The following is a 23,660-nucleotide window of genomic DNA, read 5'->3' as shown; positions in this document are numbered from 1 at the left end:
TGCAGGCATTGCAGAGCCTTAGGTATCCATGGTTACGACCACTAGCAACCACTATATCAGTGGTCATACTGATAGATACCTAAGGTCATGCAATGCCTGTACATCAGAAAAGAGACATGGTGAATCAGAAAAAATATACTACATTTCTAATTGGAGATATTTGCTAATATTATTGTTATTACACCTACTACCTATTGGGAAAGGATCTTGGAGATAGGAATACCCCTTTAATGCAAACTATAAGAAGAAGGGAGGGGTTACTTACATAAGAGCTGGACTACAGGGAGAGAGACAGGACAAACTTCAAAAAGCAAACGTGATTGGATAGCAATCAGCAGTAATACAATTAAAATACAATACTGTATAATTCCCAAGTCATGGGTCTTGACACTACTGGATCATTTTCTTATATGTATGCTGAATGTGCACTGCAGTATGAACTAAGCCATACATAGTAATTGCCATATTGGCTTTGACTCCTGAGACAATTGACTATCCTAATATTGGTTGATCACAGTACTTTAGATTAGATGAATAATATTATCACACTACCTGTTTATGAGTTTATTTTCCAGTCATTTAGCAATTTTGATCATAAAATTTTTGCTTGCAGTTGTTGCAAGAATGGATGAGCTTTTACACTGGATTGAAATCAGGGTTATGTCCTCCCTGAGACCACGGGCTGATGACATGAAGGCTCTGTTTGTGGACCACACCTACAGGTATTAACAACATTGATTTAGGATATATAAAAACTACACATACCTGAAACCAGGAAAGGTTCTGCCCTATGGAAAAACATTTTTTTTATGTTCATACCCACAACATACAACCATGAAAGGTTCTCTGTTATAATTTGTTTGATGTCGTGTTTTCATGAGCAGCTTTTACATTTGGGTGCAGCTAGTTGGGTCACCCCCTGCAGGCAACAATAAGTGGCTTGCAGCGCATAACGGTACAATGACCATTTTTTCTCCAGATTTATTTTAACATAAAAAATTGGGCAAAATAGTAAAGATCCCAATATATGCACATATATAGAGCAAAAATTATCATTTTTTTAGGATTTCATTTATCCATCTGAGTAGCTAAAGTTTAGATTGCAATGTTAGAAACTGCCCATAATTTACAATATGATAACACAATGAAACATTTATACTGTAGATGTGTATAGATACACACACTGTATATCCTCTCCCCTCTGTACCAGTCTGTCATTGTAAATTTGTTTACTGTTAACGATATCTATAACTCTGTACGTAACCCCTTGTCACATGTACAGCACCATGGAATTAATGGTGATATATAAATTAAAAAAAAAAATATATATATATATATATTGTGTATATATATATATATATATATATATATATATATATATATATATATACAGTGGGGCAAAAAAGTATTTAGTCAGTCAGCAATAGTGCAAGTTCCACCACTTAAAAAGATGAGAGGCGTCTGTAATTTACATCATAGGTAGACCTCAACTATGGGAGACAAACTGAGAAAAAAAAATCCAGAAAATCACATTGTCTGTTTTTTTAACATTTTATTTGCATATTATGGTGGAAAATAAGTATTTGGTCAGAAACAAAATTTCATCTCAATACTTTGTAATATATCCTTTGTTGGCAATGACAGAGGTCAAACGTTTTCTGTAAGTCTTCACAAGGTTGCCACACACTGTTGTTGGTATGTTGACCCATTCCTCCATGCAGATCTCCTTTAGAGCAGTGATGTTTTTGGCTTTTCGCTTGGCAACACGGACTTTCAACTCCCTCCAAAGGTTTTCTATAGGGTTGAGATCTGGAGACTGGCTAGGCCACTCCAGGACCTTGAAATGCTTCTTACGAAGCCACTCCTTCGTTGCCCTGGCGGTGTGCTTTGGATCATTGTCATGTTGAAAGACCCAGCCACGTTTCATCTTCAATGCCCTTGCTGATGGAAGGAGGTTTGCACTCAAAATCTCACGATACATGGCCCCATTCATTCTTTCATGTACCCGGATCAGTCGTCCTGGCCCCTTTGCAGAGAAACAGCCCCAAAGCATGATGTTTCCACCACCATGCTTTACAGTAGGTATGGTGTTTGATGGATGCAACTCAGTATTCTTTTTCCTCCAAACACGACAAGTTGTGTTTCTACCAAACAGTTCCAGTTTGGTTTCATCAGACCATAGGACATTCTCCCAAAACTCCTCTGGATCATCCAAATGCTCTCTAGCAAACTTCAGACGGGCCCGGACATGTACTGGCTTAAGCAGTGGGACACGTCTGGCACTGCAGGATCTGAGTCCATGGTGGCGTAGTGTGTTACTTATGGTAGGCCTTGGTACATTGGTCCCAGCTCTCTGCAGTTCATTCACTAGGTCCCCCCGCGTGGTTCTGGGATTTTTGCTCACCGTTCTTGTGATCATTCTGACCCCACGGGGTGGGATTTTGCGTGGAGCCCCAGATCGAGGGAGATTATCAGTGGTCTTGTATGTCTTCCATTTTCTAATTATTGCTCCCACTGTTGATTTCTTCACTCCAAGCTGGTTGGCTATTGCAGATTCAGTCTTCCCAGCCTGGTGCAGGGCTACAATTTTGTTTCTGGTGTCCTTTGACAGCTCTTTGGTCTTCACCATAGTGGAGTTTGGAGTCAGACTGTTTGAGGGTGTGCACAGGTGTCTTTTTATACTGATAACAAGTTTAAACAGGTGCCATTACTACAGGTAATGAGTGGAGGAAAGAGGAGACTCTTAAAGAAGAAGTTACAGGTCTGTGAGAGCCAGAAATCTTGATTGTTTGTTTCTGACCAAATACTTATTTTCCACCATAATATGCAAAAAAAATGATAAAAAAACAGACAATGTGATTTTCTGGATTTTTTTTTCTCAGTTTGTCTCCCATAGTTGAGGTCTACCTATGATGTAAATTACAGACGCCTCTCATCTTTTTAAGTGGTGGAACTTGCACTATTGCTGACTGACTAAATACTTTTTTGCCCCACTGTATATATATATATATATATATATATATATATATATATATATACTAGATGGTGGCCCACGTAGTATATTACCCAGCGACGTAGTATATTGCCCAGCCACATAGTATATAGCAGAGCCACCTAGTATATTGCACGGCCCACGTAGTATATTACCCAGCGACGTAGTATATTGCACAGCGACGTAGTATATTGCCCAGCAACGTAGTAGATTGCCCAGTCACGTAGTATATTGCCCAGCCACGTAGTATATTGCCCAGTCACGAAGTATATTGCACAGCCCACGTAGTATATTGCCCAGCGAAGTAGTATATTGCCCAGTCACGTAGTATATTGCCCAGCCACGTAGTATATTGCCCAGCCACATAGTATATAGCAGAGCCACGTAGTATATTGCCCAGTCACGTAGTATATTGCACAGCCCACGTAGTATATTGCCCAGTCACGTAGTATATTGCACAGCGATGTAGTATATTGCCCAGTCACATAGTATATTGCCCAGCCACGTAGTATATTGCCCAGCCACGTAGTATATTGCCCAGCCACGTAGTATATTGCCCAGCCACATAGTATATTGCACAGCGATGGAGTATACAGCACAGAGCCACGTAGTATAGAGACTTAAAAAAATAATAAACATATACTCACCATCCGCCACCTTTCCCGCTCCTCGCGACGCTCCCGGGACCGCTCCATTGCAAGCGGCAGCTTCCGGTCCCAGGGCTGGTATGAGCAGGACCTGTGATGACGTCGCGGTCACATGACCGTGACGTCACGGCAGGTCCTTGTCGCACACCAGCCCTGAGACCGGAAGCTGCCGCTTGCAATGGAGCGGTCCCGGGAGCGTCGCAGGGAGCTGGAAAGGCGGCGGATGGTGAGTATAGCAGGTTTTTTGGTTTTTTTAATTATTTTTAACATTTTTACTATTGATGCTGCATAGGCAGCATCAATAGTAAATAGTTGGGGACACATAGGGTTAATAGCAGCGGTAACGGAGTGCGGTACCCGCGGCCCGTTACCGCTGCCATTAACTCTGTGTGAGACGTGACTGGAGGGGATTATGGAGTGGGCGCCGGGCAGGGAGTAGGGGAGGGACTAATCGGACTGTGCCCGTCGCTGATTGGTCGCAGCAGCCATGACAGGCAGCTGCCAAGACCAATCAGCGAATGATTAACCGTGACAGACAGAAGGACAGACAGACAGACGGAAGTGACCCTTAGACAATTATATATATCTAGATATACACACTTTACTACAGGTACAGAAGGCTATAGGTAATGTCTTGTTTATCTCACTACCTACTTTACAGTAGAACATTTTCATTCATAACGCATAACAAATGATTCCATTTCTTTCGCAGGAACAATCTCTGTGAATTTCTGAAGAATGAAGATGTCCACACATTATATATTTATTTTAAGCTAGCAAAGGGTTCTCTAGCAGCCTCCATTAAACCTCCTTCAACATTACAGAGCAAATGCATATGCTTTGTGAAGCTACCATCTGCAATTAAACTCTCAAGTGAAAACATAGGTAAGCTACTAAAAGGTCATACTGTAATTACAATAGGAAAAAAAAATTACATGGCCATGTATTTTTGGTTGTTTTCCTCTTGGCATCATTATCTTTTATATATTCTGGATTTACTTTAGGTAATCAGGTGATGTCGGTGGATTGTGCCAAATTTCCGTTGAAGTACTTTGACACTGTTCTCCATCAAGTTTTTCTTCCACTCCTCAGCAATAGCAGTATCACAGTTGGATCACATAGCACAGAAAAGATTATTGAAATTTTGTATAGATTCACTGGAAACCTTGAAGTTATAGCAGGTCATGCAGAGGTAGGTAATGTATGTGTAGCGCGGCGCAGGGTGGTAGCCTCAGGCGAAGCACTTGTCTCCTTTTACTCCCTGGCCCGCTATATGAAAGTGAGAGTCGTGGCTGGCTGTGTGGACTTGTACTGTGAAGGCCTTACACCCGTTCAGGCCGCATGTACCCTGTGGTGTGGGCTGGTCGGGACCATGTGTTTTACAGTTCTATGAGGGAAATTTCCATTTCAAAACAAACCCTTTACTGAATGGTAACTTGGTAAAGTTTAAATACAAAGGATAGTGGGTGCAAAGTCTTATGGACATTTCCTTTACAGTATAAAGCATTTTCCACTTTCAATATCCTTCCTCCATAGTTTACTCCAAGGGTAGTGAGGCACACTGTTTCTCTCTACACGCCACATCCCAACATTTATGCTATAGTCCTGAGTTGCCTTACTTGCTCTTCAGTTCCGTGTACTATTTCTTCCACTACTGGTGCCCTGGAACCCTTGCACTCAGGACCTCCACTATTCGTCATTCTCAATCGTGCTTAAGTCAGTTTCCGTCTGTGTTACAAGCTTTGTGGCTCGTGACTCAGCGTCCTATCCAAGGACCCCTCTTCAGAAGGTAAATTTGTCTTGTCAGTCACTTATCTTCAGGGTCACACTATCCCTCTTCCTTAGTCTCCTCTTACTTAGGGCCACTCATTCATGCAGCTCTGCTCACTTTACACTCCAACCTATGTAACCACCTAACGGGAAGCTGGCACTTGCCCCTACACCACCCGACCCTTTGTGGGCTAGTCCCAAACATTAACTCTATCTTACCATAATGTCACTACCTATGCTACAGTCAGCTATCTATCTACCCATCTTACACACAGGGTCGGTTTTAGAAAAAGTGTGGCCCTGGACAAAAGTTTAAAGTGAGGCCCCAAATGCTAACATATCGCACCATCACACAGAAACATTTCTGTTGTATTTACAAGCGCTAAGCGAGCGTGATCGACAATATTGAGGTCGTTTGACTCTTATTTCCTGTCCTCTTTAGGGTATGTGCACACATTCAGTAATTGGCAGTAATTGGCAGTGCTTTGGACACAGCACATGTCCGCTGCATCCAAAGCGTTTCCGGCTTTCAAACTCAGGTGATTCCGCATGTGTTCATTGAACTATGCGGACTCACCGCTCCTAATACATTGTACAGGTGAAATTTATCTTGTGGAGAGAAAAAAAGATAAATTGACATGCTGTGTTTTGTGTCCATCTCTGCAGGTGAGCGTCGAGCGTATGTGCACGCATAGTGGGCATGGGATTTCTTGAAATCCCATCGACTATGCTGTAACATCTGGACGCTGCAGTTGTACGCAGAATCCAACCCGCGTCATTTACTAACCGTGCGCACCTACCCTTACTCCGGTTGAGGAAGAATGATTGATACAGATAGTCCTTGATACAGTATAATGCAGGTCCCATAAAATCTCCTATATATAATCTCCTATATATATTATCTTCTATATCTATCTATCTATCTATCTATCTATCTATCTATCTATCTATCTATCTACTATATAATTGTCTAAGGGTCACTTCCATCTGTCCTTCTGTCTGTCTGTCACGGTTATTCATTTGCTGATTGGTCTCGCCAGCTGCCTGTCATGGCTGCCGCTACCAATCAGTGACGGGCACAGTCTGGAAGAAAATGGCCTCTCCTTACTCCCCGCAGTCAGTGCCTGTCGCCTGCATACTCCCCTCCGGTCACCGCTAACACAGGGTTAATGCCGGTGGTAACGGACCGCGTTATGCCGCGGGTAACGCACTCCATTACCGTCGCTATTAACCCTGTGTGTCCCCAACTTTTTACTATTGACGCTGCCTATGCGGCATCAATAGTTAAAAATGTAATGTTAAAAAAATAAACCTGCTATATTCACCCTCCGTAGTCCGCTGAGCCGCTCCCGCCGACCGCCATCTTCCGCTGCAGTTTCCGGTGGCAAAGATGGTATGGCAGAAGGACCTGCCATGACGTCACGGTCATGTTACCGCGACGTCATCACAGGCCCTGCACGACAAGGACCTGCCATGACGTCACGGTCATGTGACCGCGACGTCATCACAGGCCCTGCGCTGTGATACCAACCCTGGGACCGCAAGCTGCCGTGGGCTACAAGGGGCCTTCGGAAAGGTGAGTATATGTTTATTTTTTATTTTTTCACCTGTGACAAACCTGGCTGGGCAATGGCAGCACGGTGGCGCAGTGGATAGCACAGCAGCCTTGCAGCGCTGGAGTCCTGGGTTCAAACCCCACTAAGGACAACATCTGCAAAGAGTTTGTATGTTCTCTCCGTGTTTGCGTGGGTTTCCTCTGGGCACTCCGGTTTCCTCCCACATTCCAAAGACATACTGATAGGGAATTTAGATTGTGAGCCCCATCGGGGACAGCGATGATAATGTGTGCAACCTGTAAAGCGCTGCGGAATATGTTAGCGCTATATAAAAATAAAGATTATTATTATTATTATAATATACTACGTAGCAGGGCAATATACTACGTGGCTCTGTGTTGTATACTACTTTGCTGTGCAATATACTACGTCAGGGGTGTCAAACTGCATTCCTCGAGGGCCGCAAACCATGCGTGTTTTCAAGATTCCCTTATCATTGCACAAGGTGCTGGAATCATTATACTGGAATTATTATATGTGTAGGTGATTAAATTATCACCTGTGCAGTACAAGGAAATCCTGAAAACATGACCTGTTTGCAGCCCTCGAGGAATGTAGTTTGACACCCCTGTACTACGTGGCTCTGTGCTGTATACTACGTCGCTGGGCAATATACTACGTAACTGGGCAATATACTACGTAACTGGGTAATATACTACGTGGCTGCGCAATATACTACGTCACTGGGCAATATACTATGTAACTGGCAATATACTACGTGGCTGCGCGATATACTACGTCACTAGGCAATATACTACGTAACTGGGCAATGTACTATGTGGCTGGGCAATATACTACATAACTGGCCAATATACTACGTGGCTGCGCAATATACTACGTGGCTGCGCAATATACTACGTGGCTGGGCAATATACTACGTCACTGGGCAATATACTACGTCACTGGGCAATATACTACGTGTCTGGGCAATATACTACGTGGCTGAGCAATATACTACGTCACTGGGCAATATACTATGTGGCTGGGCAATATACTACGTGGCTGCGCAATATACTACGTGGCTGCGCAATATACTACGTCACTGGGCAATATACTACGTGGCTGGGCAATATACTATGTCGCTGGGCAATATACTACGTCGCTGGGCAATATACTATGTCACTTGGCAATATACTACGTCGCTGGGCAATATACTACGTCACTGAACAATATACTACGTGGCTGGGCAATATACTACGTGGCTGGGCAATATACTACATGGCCTGGCAATATACTACGTGGCTGGGCAATATACTACGTGGCTGGGAAATATACTACGTGGCTGGGCAATATACTACGTGGCTGGGCAATATACTACGTGGCTGGGCAATATACTACGTGGCTGGGCAATATACTACGTGGTTGGGCAATATACTACGTCACTGGGCAATAAACTACGTCACTGGGCAATATACTATGTGTCTGGGCAATATACTACGTCACTGGGCAATATACTACGTGGCTGGGCAATATACTACGTGACTGGGCAATATACTACGTGGTTGGGCAATATACTATGTGGCTGGGCAATATACTACGCGGACATGCATATTTTAGAATACCCGATGCGTTAGAATCGGGGCACCATCTAGAATATATATATATATATATATATATATATATATTAGTATATTAGTATATATATATATATATATATAGTCTCCTATATATATTATTATTATTTATTTATATAGCACCATCAATTCCATGGTGCTTTACATGAGAAAAGGGATTACATACATGGTTATAGATATCGTTTACAGAAAACAAATTTACAATGGCAGACCGGTACAGGGGTGAGAGGACCCTGTCCTTGCAGACTTACATTCTATGGGATAATGGGGACGAGACAGAAGGATATATATATATATACTAGATTGTGGCCCGATTCGAACGCATCGGGTATTCTAGAATATGCATGTCCCCATAGTATATGGACAATGATGATTCCAGAATTCGCGGCAGACTGTGCCTGTCGCTGATTGGTCGAGGCAACCTTTATGACATCATCGTCGCCATGGCAACCATTATGACATCTACGTCGATACTGTGCCCGTTGCTGATTGGTCGAGGCCTGGTGGCCTCGACCAATCAGCGACGCGGGATGTCTACGTCCTTTATGACATCATCGTCGCTGTGCCCGTCGCCTGGTGGCCTCGACCAATCAGAGACTCGGGATTTCCAGGACAGACAGACAGACAGACAGAAAGACAGACAGACGGAAAAACCCTTAGACAATTATATATATATATATATATATATATATATATATATATATCCTCCTACTTATACAGTGTGTCCGTAAAGTCATGGTGCACTTTTGACCAGTCACTAGAAAGCCATAACAAATGTGAAATCTGCTCCAAATAAAAGAAAAGCTCTCCCAGTTTCATACCTATTCAGTTCGATGTGAGCTCCATTTGTTGCCCTACACACATCCAAACGATAGTGAAGTTCTTGGCACACACGGGTAAGGACGTCTGTTATAACAGAGTGACTAACGTCTGTGATTATCTGTTTTAAGTGATTAATGTTGTTGATACTTTCAATGTACACATGTAGCTTTACATAACACCAAAAGTAAAAGTGTAAGGGTGTCAGATCTGGAGATCGTGGTGGCCATGGCTTGACAGAACCCCTGACTATCCACCGCCGGGAATGTTCTATCCAGAAACTCACGAACTATGGTGGCGTAGTGTGGAGGAGCGACCTTTCTTTAACACCTTATGAACTGTAGTCTTGCTTAGGTGTAATTGTCGAGCACACGCATGCACAGATTTTATAGGGCTCCTTAGGTAGCTATCCCATATAGCCTCTACAGACTTTGTCACTGACTGATGGCCTACCAGAACTGGGTTTCTCCACCAAACTCCCGGTTTCCTTCAACTGCTTATCCCACCGCGTAATGTTATTCCAATGTGGTGGGGCTTCGTTACAAACGCACCGATATTCACGTAGCACTTTGGTCACAAATTCAAATTTAGTGAGCCACAGAACACACTGAACTTTCCTCTGTACCGTCCACATCTCGACTGGCATGGAAAACGACACAGCTAACATAAGCTTGTGGTTGCATAATGTCACAGACCTGGCAGTGTAATAATCAGTTCAGTTTGTCAGGGGTCAATCTGACTGGGGGCTCAGCAACAGCTTAAATGAGTTTGTGTTGTTTGATTGGCTCTTGTTATATATATATATATATATATATATATATATATATATATATATATATATATATATATATGAAGCGCCCCCAGACACAGGGCCACGAGTTCTCGGTACCGGGGATTCGGTTCTGAGGCTGTCACGGTGGCTAGACCCGGTCTGTGACCCTGCTAAGGGGCGTCCAATAAAAGGTGATAGGAGTCTGTCAAGGTTTCGTGACGCCACCTGTGGTATTCGGTCAGGGTGACCGACGCTGCTGTAGGGTCCGCTGGGGTGATGGAATGGCAGCTAGATGGTATACCTTCCCAAAGGTGAAGTGTGTCCCCAGGGCTTCCCAGTAAGGTGGATGGTGATGGTGTGAGGTGCAGTCAATAACGAGGACACAAGGTTGCAGTCTGTTTACCTCTTTACTGAAGACTTCAGGATCCACAATCCAGAGCACGCTTAACAGGGCTATCAGAGACCGGCCGGTCCGATGGGCACATCCAGAGTTCCCTTTGCAGGTAGAAATCAGTGCCTACCACTAGCGCCTGTGTGTTGTAGTGCTACCCTGCTGAGCATTCGAAATAGTCCTCACAACTTCTGTTCTCGTTCGTTCGTTCTTTCTAATTCTCTCTCTCTTGTTCCAGATGTTACTAGTTTCTCGTCCCCAGGTATGTTATGGCTAGGACGCACCCGTATGACGGGAAGGCTCGAAGCTCTTTCGGGACCCTAGAGACGCCCCTCTCCATGCGTTGCCCCCGATGTCTTCGTAGGAAATTTAAGGTAGACAGCCAACCTATAGTTAACTGTCCTGCGGAGTTCGAAGGAAGGCCTAGAGTCAGTTATTCCCGCGGTGTTCCGGCCACCGGGTACGTGCCTCAGTAGGATGTTGCCTCGGTCTCACGGCACGACTCCTACTGGTTCTCCTTTGTGCTTGATCTCGTTTCTCACTGTTCCACAATATCCTTCCCTTCGTGTCTCTCTTAGGCTGTGTGCACACGTTGCGTTTTTTTCGCGTTTTTTTCGTGGTTTTTCCCGATAAAAATGCTATAAAACCGCAAAAAAAAAGCATACAATAAGCATCCCATCATTTAGAATTAATTCTGCATGTTTTGTGCACATGATGCGTTTTTTTCCACGAAAAAAACGCATCGCGGTAAAAACCGCAGCATGTTCATTAATTTTCATTTTTTTTTGCGGATTTCCCACTCCAAAATGCATTGGGAAGTGTCCGGAAAAAACCGCGGCAAAAACGCATGCGGTTTTCTTGCGGATTTCTTGCAGAAAATGTCCAGAATTCTCAGGAATTTTCTGCGAGAAATCCTAGACGTGTGCACATAGCCTAAGGATACCGCCGTGGGGTGTGCAGGCGCGGTTCCGTTACGTTCTGCTCTGTTCGCTAGGCACCTGCCAGGTTCCCACGCCTGACAGGGACCCCCCTGTGTCTTCTCCCTGCAACACCCCCTGCCACGGGATGTTGCCTGAATCCAACCCAGTCAGCTTCTGACTAACTTCCTATCCAACCCCTAGTTTTACCAGTGTGAGGAGTGGCCCAATAAATAAAGCCTTTTTCTCCCCCTAGTGGCCGGAGTGTGAAGTGTAATGTGTGCTTGGTGATACCTGGTCATTAGAATTCCTTCAGTGCCATCAGACGTACCATCACTCCCCTTAGCGGCAGAGTGTCATACTGCAACAACCAGATCTCTGGGGCGCTGTATGTATATATATATATATATATATATAATCACAAATACATTATATAAATATGTATACATATATATAATCTCCTATATATAGGAATATAATTTTACATATATATCTCCTTTATAGTGCAGTCCCCCCACACACGGTATAGTTCAGTACCCCTACACACAATATCATGCAGCAGACACACACACTATAATGCAGACACACACACACTATAATGCAGACACACACAATACTTGCCTCTCCTCGTTCCGTGACTTCTGCACTGCAGAGCGTCTCAGCATCTTATCAGCTACATTGCTGAAACACACGGAGTCAGAGGGGGAGTGATGGGAGAGGGAGCGTCACATGATGCTCTCTCCTCCATCACTGCTTTCTAACTTTATCGGCATCTATGATGCCGACAAGTTGAATGTGCGATGCGGGGAGGGGCGGTGCCGGGCGCCTCTTACTCAGGGGCCCAATAGTGGCCACTGGCTGGGGTCTCTGTAGGAGCGGGGGCCCTAGGCGGCTGCCTAGTCTGCTTGCCCCAATCGCCGGCCCTGCTTACACACTATACTTTACGTTATCACAACCTACACTATACATTAACGATATGATTACTACACACTGTACATTACAACACAATTCACATGACATGATATATACAAAGATGTATGCCATAATACACATTACAATACAACACAACGCTATTGGTTTCTTCAGGGGTAGAAATGTGACAGCACAGTCCACCATCCTTGCATGTGATCCAGTGGTTATAAGACATACTGTGTCAGTGCTACTAAAAGCATCCAAGTGGTGTTACTGGAGTGCCCCCAAGGGCTAAGAGTTACTCGGTACCGGGCCCTTCGGTTCTCATCAGGGATGTCACGACTGACCCGGTCCGTGGCACTAGAGGACGTCCGTTGTAAATGGGGAAAGGTCTTTAAAGGGATAATGTTTGTGACGCCACCTGTGGTATTCGGTCAGAGTGACCGGTGCTGCTTAGGGGTCCGCTGGGGTGATGTTATGGCAGCTAGATGGTATACCATCCCACAGGTGAAGTATGTCCCCAGGGCTTTCCAGAGTGTAGATGGTGGATGGTGGATGATGTAAGGCGCAGTGAATAAGAGGACACAAGGTTGCAGTCTCTTTACCTTTACTGAAGGCTTCAGCATCCACAATCCAGGGTAGGGACCACAGGGTAGGCAGAGTGCGGCCGGTCTGAAGGCAAATCCAGATTCCCCTTATCCAGGTGGAATTCAATAGCCTTCCTCTAGTGCCTGATTGTTGTAGTCCCTCCCTGCTGAGCAACTCGGTAAGGTCCTCACAACTATTGTAGATGTTAAGTCTCTTCCTCTCTGTCCCCCTGACGGATAGGACAAACCCATATGACTGGTGGCCTGAGACTTTTTATAGGGACCCTAGAGACGCCCCGGCCCCCACAAGTTGCCACTGTGCCTCCTGGGTATATGGTCGGGCAGCCAACGTGGAATCAACTGTCCTGCCAGTCTCTGAAGTAAAGCGTAGAGATCCTTACTCCCTCGGTGTTCTGGCTACCGGTTGCTGCGCTTCAGAAGGAGGCAGCCTGCTTCTAGCTGGTCTCCCCCTGATGTTCCTCTCCTTTTGCTATGACTTCGTTTCTCACTCACTGCAACACAATTCCTTTCAATGTCTCTTTCTTTGGATGCTGCCTCACGTGGGGCAGGCGCAGCTCCGTGAACCCTCGTTCTCCCACAGACTTCAGTCTGCTCTCCTCTCCTCATTCTGACTAACTTTCTCTCCCGACTACCAGTTTTACCTAATTGTGAGGAGTGCCCTAATAGATAAAAGCATAGCTCCCCCTGGCGGCCTGGAGTGTGAAGTGTGCATTGTGGTTGTGATACCTGGACAGAAGATCTCCTTTATTGCCTTCAGACGTCACATCACTCCCCCTGGTGGAAGAATAACATTACTGCAACGACCAGGACTCTGGGGCGGTGCATTACTATGGATGAATAATTGTGATACTTCATTACTAGCTGATCCCAGTAAAATGTGTTTTAGAACGGTATATTTAATGTAGTGCTATTTGTCTTTTTGGATACATTTTTTAGGGATCTATTGTGCTTCCCATTCCTTCTACTGAACTACTAAAAAACACAACTGTATTCACCAAACAAGGAGCTACGATACATATTATGGAAACAGCAGTAATTGGATGGATAAGGCAAATCAAGGTAAGACATGCAGTTTCATGAAGGCAGTTCAGATTAGATAAAAAGTGCAGACTGTCAGGCTATGTGCACACGTTGCAGATTATTTGCGGTTTTCTAGCGTTTTTGCGCTATAAAAACGCTATGAAACCGCAAATAATCTGCATACATTAAGCATCCTATCATTTTTAATGAAATCCGCAATTTCTGTGCACATGATGTGCGTTTTTCCGCATGAAAAACGCATTGCGGAAAAGTAATGAACCTGCTCATTAATTTTGCGGTTTTTTTGCGGTTTTCCCACTGTCTAATGCATTGGGAAATGTCCGGAAAAAAAACGTGCAAAAAACGCGTCAAAACCGCGCAAAAAAACGCATGCGGAAATCTCCCAGAAATGTCCGGATTTTCACAGGAATTTTCTGCATGAATTCCTGAACGTGTGCACATAGCCTTTCCAATATGTAATCTTTGTTGTATTTGCATATGCTAATACAAAGTTGACTTAAAGCTCTACACACTTCCATGTGAGTGAATCTCATACTTGGGTCATGTATCAGTACTATGATTTATTTATTTTACACACTTATATGCTGCTATTAATTCCACAGCGCTTTACAGACATTATTATCGCTGTCCCCATTGGGGCTCACAATCTAAATTCCCTATGAGGATGATTGCCAAATGTATAAAGGTCCCCCTACCACATTTACCAGCTCAAACACCACTTATTTGGATAATATCAACAAAATGGGGACGTAGTGATCTCCTTAGGGCAGAGTCAGACTGCCGTATTTCTCGTGCGAAAATCGCATCGGACTGCACGGACTGGCTGGCACCTCTCCTGACCTGAGCATGACTGTGTGATGGATTACTATGCAGCTATCAACTCAGGTCAGGAGAGCGGACAGCCAGAACGAGGTTTGCGATGCGATTCTCGCACGAGAAATAGGCATTCTGTCTCTGCCCTAATACACACGTTACTGATTTATTTCACGTGAGATCTACCATTGTTAGTAGTGAACGCTGTGTAGTATCCAATATGTGTATACTTTGATGGTAAACACTCCCCAAACTGCCATGTGTTACACTCACGCAAAAACTGTTTACCCCAAGTGTGGTTCGTGGACCCAGTGTGCCAGTCTTACCTGTTATGGACCTGGTGGTTAGGAGCACCCGGAACGACCTGATGGTTAAACTAACACAGGACAAGCTCTGGGAAGTGGGAGCTCTGCTGACCGCAACCCCTAATCCTATCACACACACTAGAAATAGACGTGGAGCGTGCCTAACTCTGCCTAGACGCCTCTTCACAGCCTAAGAGCTAACTAGCCCTAGAGATAGAAAATAAAGCCTACCTTGCCTCAGAGAAATTCCCCAAAGGAAAAGCCAGCCCCCCACATATATTGACTGTGAGTTAAGATGAAAGTCACAAACACAGAAATGAAACAGGTTTCAGCAAAGGAGGCCAGACTAACTAAACAGACAGAGGATAGGAAAGGTATCTTTGCGGTCAGCACAAAAAACTACAAAAAGACCACGCAGAGTGTGCAAAAAGACCTCCGCACCGACTCACGGTGCGGAGGTGCCACTCTGCATCCCAGAGCTTCCAGCTAGCAAGGCAAAATCATGATGGCAACCTGGACAAGAAAACAATGAACAAATAATTAACTAGCAGGGACTTAGCTTCTGCTGGAGTAGACAGGTCACCAGAAAGATCCAAGAGCTAACTGAACCAGTACAAGAACATTGACAGCTGGCATGAAGTAACGATCTGAGTGGAGTTAAATAGAGCAGCCAGCCAAAGAATAAACTAAGTCACCTGTGGAAGGAACCTCAGAAGCAGCAGCTCCACTCACAGCCACCAGAGGGAGTCCATGGACAGAACTCGCCGAAGTACCATTCATGACCACAGGAGGGAGTTCGATAACAGAATTCACAACACTTACCCCGGCGTGGCATAAGCAGCTACCTTGGTGTTCACTGGAGCCTCTAGTGGTGAGGTCAGGTAGCTACCAGGTACCACTCCAGGGCGACATCAGGCAGTAGCAGCTGATACCCAATGGACAAGACACTATAATGGCAGGTGCAGGCAGGTACAATGGCACAGCTGATTCACAGACAGGCGGGTACTGGCAGCCATGACTGGTAGGCAGGCATGTCAGTGGAGGCAGGCATGACTAATATACAGGCAAGTGCAGGTAGGCACGACAGAGATACCGGCAGGTACCGGTTCAGTCACTGCAGGTTTTAGAGACAGGTACAGGTTCAGACACAGGGAATTTAGGAAAAGTTCCAAAATGGGTAGATCTACCATTGCAGATTGCCATAGGAGTGGGGAAGAGGCCGCAGAATGTATTTTAGCTCGCAAGGCTACAGCCATGAGATGGAGGACTAGAAGACTCCGGCGGACTTCACACTGGGTCAATATGGTAAACACTGCAGCTTCCTATGAGAGGGTGGTATAGAAAAATAGACACTGTCCTAAAACTGTGATAATGTATGGAAGCCTTGGTTGTATTCCCCTTAGTGCCCAGGAGTATTCTCTCCTGATAAAGGATGTGATATTTGGTGCCTGACTAGAATAGGGATTTATTTATACATATATTTAATACAGGTGGTTCTTAAACATGACCCTCTTGCGGAGATCAAGTCTAAGGGAGTGTTTGTGGGGATCTACCATGAAGAAGAAATGTGGGAAGTTCATATTCATAACTTGGAATCCATAAAAATGCAGTTAAATTCTGCTGGAGCCAGAGAAATGGTCAGCCAACTGGAGCAGGCAAAAAGTATGTATGGAAAATCCATTGCATCAGTGACTCAGGATGTGAAGAAAGTAAGTACAAGTATTGTGAAGTGTATCTTAAAAAAATATATATATATATATTATTTTCAGATTTTCCACTAACAATTTTACTAAATTGAACTGTTCCCTCTATGAACCTAGTGCAGTAAATAAGAAAGGTCTGCTGGGCTCTAGCTGCTTATCAGTTCTGCATGTTGGCAAAGATAATATAATATAATATAAAAAATGGAAAGCCAACTGGAATGATAATTGACGGAACAGTAGACCTATTAATGAATAATAAAACTGAACCTGTCTTTAAGATTTCTCAGTCAATTACTTAACCGGTTGCATATTTTTCTATTACTTTCACAGTAAAGAACGTAAAAGAGCTTTTTCACATTTAAATGGAATTTATCAGCAGAGTTTTGTTATTTAATCTAAGAGCCACATGGTGTAAGGGCAGAGACCCTGATTCCAGTGATGTGCCACTTACTGGTTTACATGCTCTGATGTTAAGAGAATCCCTGTTTTCTTTGCTGTAGATGTAGCAGTGCTCAAATGCTGAGCACTACGTAAACCCGCTCACACTCCTGATTAGCAGCTTTCTGTGTACACTTTACATTGACAGCTGCTAACCAATGGAGGAAGCTTGTTTACATAGGGCAAGGGGACTAGGAGGCACAAGTCCTGTAGTGATAATCTCGTGCTAATAAAACACTAATTTTATTGAAACCGCAATACACAGCCCAGTGAGTGCCACATCATAAGTATCAGTGTCTCAGCGCTTATATTATGCTGTTTTCAGATTACATAGCAAAAACCTGCTGACAGATTCCATCTAAGGGGAATCTTCCACCATCTTTTTGCTGCCCTAAATACTGCACAAAGTATGTGATTAAAAAAAAAGTAATTCTGGCGTTTTTACTTTTTTTTTTTTTTTTTGCTACATCTTTTACCAATTGGATTAATTCTTTTTATATCTTGATAGATCAGGCGATTCTGAATGTGGTGATTCCAAATATGTGTATTTTTTTAATATTATTATTTTATTTTGAATGGGGCGAATGGGGGTGATTTGAACTTTTATATTTTTTTAAATATTTTTTAAAACATATTTTTTTACTTTTCACTTTTCTTTTTTTTTAAAATTTTTGCTTTTCCCCATGAGAGACTAGAAACTGCGATAATCCATTCGCCTCTGGTACAAACAGGCGATGATCAGATCGCCTCTGTGTAGCAGAAATTCTCACTTGCTATGAGCGCTGACCACCTGGTGGCACTCATAGTAATCCGGCAATGACAACCACAGGAGTCTCCTGCAGACCCCGGGTTGTCACACTATCTCATTGGCGACCCGTGGTCATGTGACACAGGCAACGATGGGTGGGATTAATGATGCACTTCTGGCGTGATCACATTAAATACCGCTGTCAGAGATTGACAGTGGCATTTAACGGGTTAACAGCTGCGGGTGGATCGCAATTCCACCCGCGGCTGTTAGGGGCACATGTCAGCTGTTCAAAACAGCTGACATATGCCAGAAAATATGTGGGCTCAGCGCCGGAGCCCACAGCAAAGGGAGATGCACGACATGCGCTGTACATGTACGGCGCACGACATGCGCTGTACATGTACGGCGCATGTCATGAAGGGGTTAACAGTTTAAATAGGTCAAATGTGATGACAGATTCCCTTTAAGAGTGCACTGCTCACCATGTAGCCCCTGCCCTGCCTTGTAATTCTGTGTACCATACAGAATATACAGTTCCTGGGTCCATGTCATATACAGTGCCTTGCGAAAGTATTCGGCTCCCTGGAACTTTTCAACCTTTTCCCACATATCATGCTTCAAACATAAAGATACTAAATGTAAATTTTTGGTGAAGAATCAACAAGTGGAACATAATTGTGAAGTTGAGCAAAATTTATTGGTTATTTTAATTTTTTGTGGAGATTCAAAAACTGAAAAGTGGGGCGTGCAATATTATTCGGCCCTTTACTTTCAGTGCAGCAAACTCACTCCAGAAGTTCATTGTGGATCTCTGAATGATCCAATGTTGTCCTGAATGCCTAATGATGATAATTATAATCCACCTGTGTGTAATCAAGTCTCCATATAAATGCACCTGCTCTGTGATAGTCTCAGGGTTCTGTTTGAAGCACAGAGAGCATCATGAAGACCAAGGAACACAACAAGCAGGTCCGTGATACTGTTGTGGAGAAGTTTTATAGCCGGATTTGGATACAAAATGATTTCCAAAACTTTAAACATCCCAAGGAGCACCGTGCAAGCGATCATATTGAAATGGATGGAGTACTGCAGCGCCGCAGAGTCCTGGTTGTTGCAGTAATGTCGCTCTGCCACCAAGGGGAGTGATGTTATGTCTGATTGCACTAAAGGAGTTCACCTGACCAGGTATCACAGTCACACATTACACTTCACACTCCGGCCACCAGGGGGAGCAAAAGGCACTATGTATTAGGCCACTCCTCACACTCTGGTAAAACTGGGGGTTGGATAAGAAGTTAGGAGAAAGCAGCCTGGGAGAGCTCCAGGGGGGACCTGTCAGAAGTGGGTTCCTGGCAGGTACCTAGCAGAAAGGACCGATTGTTACGGAGCTGCGCCTGCACTACCTTGCGGCGGCATCTTAAGAAAGGACACAAAGCGAAGTATATTATGGAGAAGTGAGAAGCGGGATCATAGTACGAAGGAGATAGGACCAGAAGGAGTTGTGCCCCTAAGACTGCGGCAACATCCTTCTGAGGCGCGTAGCCAGTGGCCGGAGCACCGAGGAAGTAACAGACTCTACGCATTACTTCAAACAGCGGCAGGACAGTTGATTACAGGTTGGCTGTCTACCTTAAATCACCTAAGCAGACATAGGGGGCAAACGTGGAGAGGGGCGTCTCTAGGGTCCCAGAATAGCTCTGAGCCTACCCATCATACGGGTGCGTCCTAGCCAGATATACTTGGGGGACGGAGAGAGAGAGAACGAACGAATACGAAAGTTGTGATGACTATCCCATGGTGCTCAGCAAGGAATGACTACAACACACAGGCGCTAGTTGGTAGGCAACGATTTCCACATGCAAAGGGAACTCTGGATGTGCCTTCGGACCGGCCGGTCTCAGCCAGCCCTGTTATCAGTGCTCTGGATTGCGGATCCCGAAGCCTTCAGTAAAAGGTAAAGAGACTGCAACCCTGTGTCCTCGTTATTAACCGCGCCTCACATCATCACCACCTACACTACTGGGAAGCCCTGGGGAAGCACTTCACCTGTGGGAAGGTATACCATCTAGCTGCCATAACACCACCCCAGTGGGCCCCAAGCAGCGTCGGTCACCCTGACCGAATACCACAGGTATCACCTTTCATTGGACGCCCCTTAGCAGGGTCACGGACTGGGTCCAGCCACCGTGACAACCCTAGAACCGAGACAGAGAGGACCGGTACCGAGTACCCCGCGGCCCTGTGTCTGGGGGCACTCCAGTATCATACCACTACAAATCTACCAAGACCCGGCCGTCCCTCTAAACTTTCATCTCAAACAAGGAGAAGACTGATCAGAGATGCAGCCAAGAGGCCCATGATCACTCTGGATGAACTGCAGAGATCTACAGCTGAGGTGGGACAGTCTGTCCATAGGACAACAATCAGTCATACACTGCACATATTTGGCCTTTATGGAAGACTGGCAAGAAGAAAGCCATTTCTCAAAGATATCCAAACAAAGTGTTATTTAAAGTTGCAACAAGCCACCTGGGAGACACACCAAACATGTGGAAGAAGGTGCTCTTGTCAGATGAAACCAAAATCGAACTTTTTGGCAACAATGCCAAGCGATACGTTTGGCGTATAGGCAACACAGCTCATCACCCTGAACACACCATCCCCACTGCCAAACATGGTGGTGGCAGCATCATGGTTTGGGCCTGCTTTTCTTCAGCAGGGACAGGGAAGATTGTCAAAATTGATGGGAAGATGGATGGAACCAAATACAGGACCATTCTTGAAGAAAACCTGTTGGAGTCTGCAAAAGACCTGAGACTGGGACGGAGATTTGTCTTCCAACAAGACAATGATCCCAAACATAAAGCAAAATCTACAATGGAATGGTTCACAAATAAACGTATCCAGATTTTATAATGGTCAAGTCAAAGTCCAGACATCAATCCAATCGAGAATCTGTGGAAAGAGCTGAAAACTGCTGTTCACAAATGATCTTCATCAAACCTCACTGAGCTCGAGCGGTTTGCCAAGGAAGAATGGGCAAGAATTTCAGTCTCTTGATGTACAAAACTGATAGAGATAGACCCCAAGCGACTTGTAGCTGTAATCGCAGCAAAAGGTGGCGCAACAAAGTATTAAGTTAAAGGGGCCGAATAATATTGCACGCCCCACTTTTCAGTTTTTTGAATTACCATAAAAATGTCAAATAACCAATAAATTTAATTCAACTTCACAATTGCATTCCACTTGTTGATTCTTCACCAAAAATTTACATTTGGTATCTTTATGTTTAAAGCATGATATGTGGGAAAAGGTTGAAAAGTTCCAGGGAGCCGAATACTTTCGCAAGGCACTGTACTGCTGTTCTGCTTTCCTGCTGCTAACTGCACTGCCCTTAATAAATATTTGGTGTTGCACATCAAACAATGCTGTATTTTATACAGTACAATATACAGTATATATGCAGGACAGCTGAGCCAAAGGCAGAGAAACAGGGAAGAAGAACATATGCAGTGGGAAAATTTTCCCACCTTCAAAGAATGGGGAGGTATGTAATTTTGATCGTTGATACACTTCAGATGTGAGAGGCAGAATCTTAAACAAAATCCAGAAAATCACATTGTATAAAATTTACATAATTTGCATTTTATGCATGAAATAAGTATTTGATACAATAGAAGAACAGAACTTAATATTTGGTACAGAAACCTTTGTTTGTAATTACAGATATCAGACGTTTTCTGTAGGTCTTAACCAAGTTTGCACTCGCTGCAGCAAGGATTTTGGCCCACTCCTCCATACTGATCTTCCCCAGATCTTACAAGTTTCAGGTCTGTCACTGGGCAACATTGAGTTTCAAGTCCCTCCAAAGATTTTCTATTGGATTCAGGTGTAGAGACTGGCTAGGCCACTCCAGGACCTTGAAATGCTTCTTACAGAGAGACGCCTTAGTTGTCCTTGCGTGTGTTTTGGGTCATTGTCATGCTGGAAAACCCAGCCACAACCCGTCTTCAGTGCTCTTACTGAGGGAAGGAGGTTGTTGGCCAAAATTTAATGATACACAATCCCTTCCATCCTCCCTTCAATAGGGTGCAGTTGTCTGTTCCCTTTGCAGAAAAGGACCCCCAAAGTATGATGTTTCCCCCTCCATGCTTCATGGTTGGGACAGTGTTCTTTGGGTTGTACTCATGCTTCTTCTTTCTCCAAACAGAGGAAGTGGAGTTGTTACCAAAAAGTTTGATTTTGTTCTCATCTGACCACACAACCTTCTCCCATTCCTACTCTGGATCATCCAGAAGGTCATTGGTGAACTACAAACAAGCCTGAACATGTGCTGGCCTGAGCAGGGGGACCCTTGCATGCCCTGCAGAATTTTAATCCATAATGGTGTAGTGTGTTACTAACAGTAATGTTTGAGACTGATCCCAGCTCTCTTCAGGTCATTGACCAGGCCCTCCCATTTATTTCTGGGCTGATTCCTGACCTTTCTCAGAACCATCCTTACCCCATGAGGAGAGGTCATGTATGTCTTCTCACTAAACTTCTTGCCTATTGCCCAGTAGCTCATCCCAGCCTTGTGCAGGTCTACAACTTTGTCCCTGGTGTCCTAAGACAGCTCTTTGTCTTTGGTCTTGGTCATGGTGGAGAGTTTGGAGTGTGATCGAGTGTGTGGACAGGTGTACTTTTATACAGGTAACGAATGCAAACAGGTGCAATTAATACAGATAATGAGTGCAGAGTAGGAGGGCTTCTTAAAGAAAAACAAGTCTGTAAGAGCCACAATTCTTGCTGGTTGGTAGGTGATCAAATATTTGTTTAATGCAATAAAATGCAATTTAATTATTTCAAAATCATACAATGTGATTTTCTGGATTTTTTAAAGATTCTCTCTCTCAGGCCGGAGTCACACTTGCGAGTGCAATGCGAGAAACTCACGTGAGTCTCTCACCTCAATACCCGGGACCGGAGTGTGGGGCTGCATGTATTTCTATGTAGCTGAATGCTTCGGTCCCGAGTGGTATTGAGGTGAGAGACTTGCGCGAGTTTTTTGCATTGCACTCGCAAGTGTGACCCCGTCCTCACAGTTGAAGTGTATACCTATGCTAAAAATTACAGACCTCTCCATGCTTTTAGGTGGGAAAACTTGCAAAATTGTCAGCATATCAAATACTTATATTACCCACTGTATGTACTTAGTACTATGTAATGAAAGATGAGGATCTTATGTACTTTTATTTTTACTGACAGATTCCACCTGGAACCCACCTGAAAAAGCACTAATCACATGCTACAAAGAATGAACACAATGCACAGCAATATAAAAATGACTTGCTGTGCATATGTTCCGTCTTTTGTCACCTCTTTTAATTGTTTCAGGCTTCAAAAACCTGGAAGCAATTAAAATAAGTAGCCTGGTCATGCTTGGGCTATTTAAGTTTGAAATCACGAATAAAGACGGTGGAGCCACTGAAAATATTACAGAAAAAATGTCAACAAGAAATTCTTCAGGAAAAACACTGCTGGTGGTTTGCTGAAGCGACTTTGCCTTGGAAAACTTGTGCTGTGTGCACTTGCCCTTAGTGAGTCTATTG

At 44.2% G+C, this 23,660-nt stretch overlaps 1 protein-coding gene across 1 annotated transcript in view; it reads left to right on the top strand.

Annotated features, from left to right (window-relative positions):
* Nucleotides 1-624: 624 nt before the first annotated feature.
* The window catches only part of LOC138671660 (uncharacterized), a 967,572-nt gene continuing 944,536 nt past the window's right edge, over nucleotides 625-23,660 (top strand). Inside the window, exons 1-5 of the mRNA XM_069759831.1 lie at nucleotides 625-722; nucleotides 4,352-4,524; nucleotides 4,644-4,831; nucleotides 13,955-14,077; nucleotides 16,668-16,886. Of these exons, the coding sequence (XP_069615932.1) occupies nucleotides 625-722; nucleotides 4,352-4,524; nucleotides 4,644-4,831; nucleotides 13,955-14,077; nucleotides 16,668-16,886 (801 nt within the window). The remainder of the gene's footprint in view (nucleotides 723-4,351; nucleotides 4,525-4,643; nucleotides 4,832-13,954; nucleotides 14,078-16,667; nucleotides 16,887-23,660) is intronic.

Source organism: Ranitomeya imitator, chromosome 3, assembly GCF_032444005.1.
Source record: "Ranitomeya imitator isolate aRanImi1 chromosome 3, aRanImi1.pri, whole genome shotgun sequence".
NCBI classification, from domain to species: Eukaryota; Metazoa; Chordata; class Amphibia; order Anura; family Dendrobatidae; genus Ranitomeya; species Ranitomeya imitator.
Note: the sequence above shows the minus strand (reverse complement) of the source record. Positions and strands in the feature narration are given on the sequence as shown.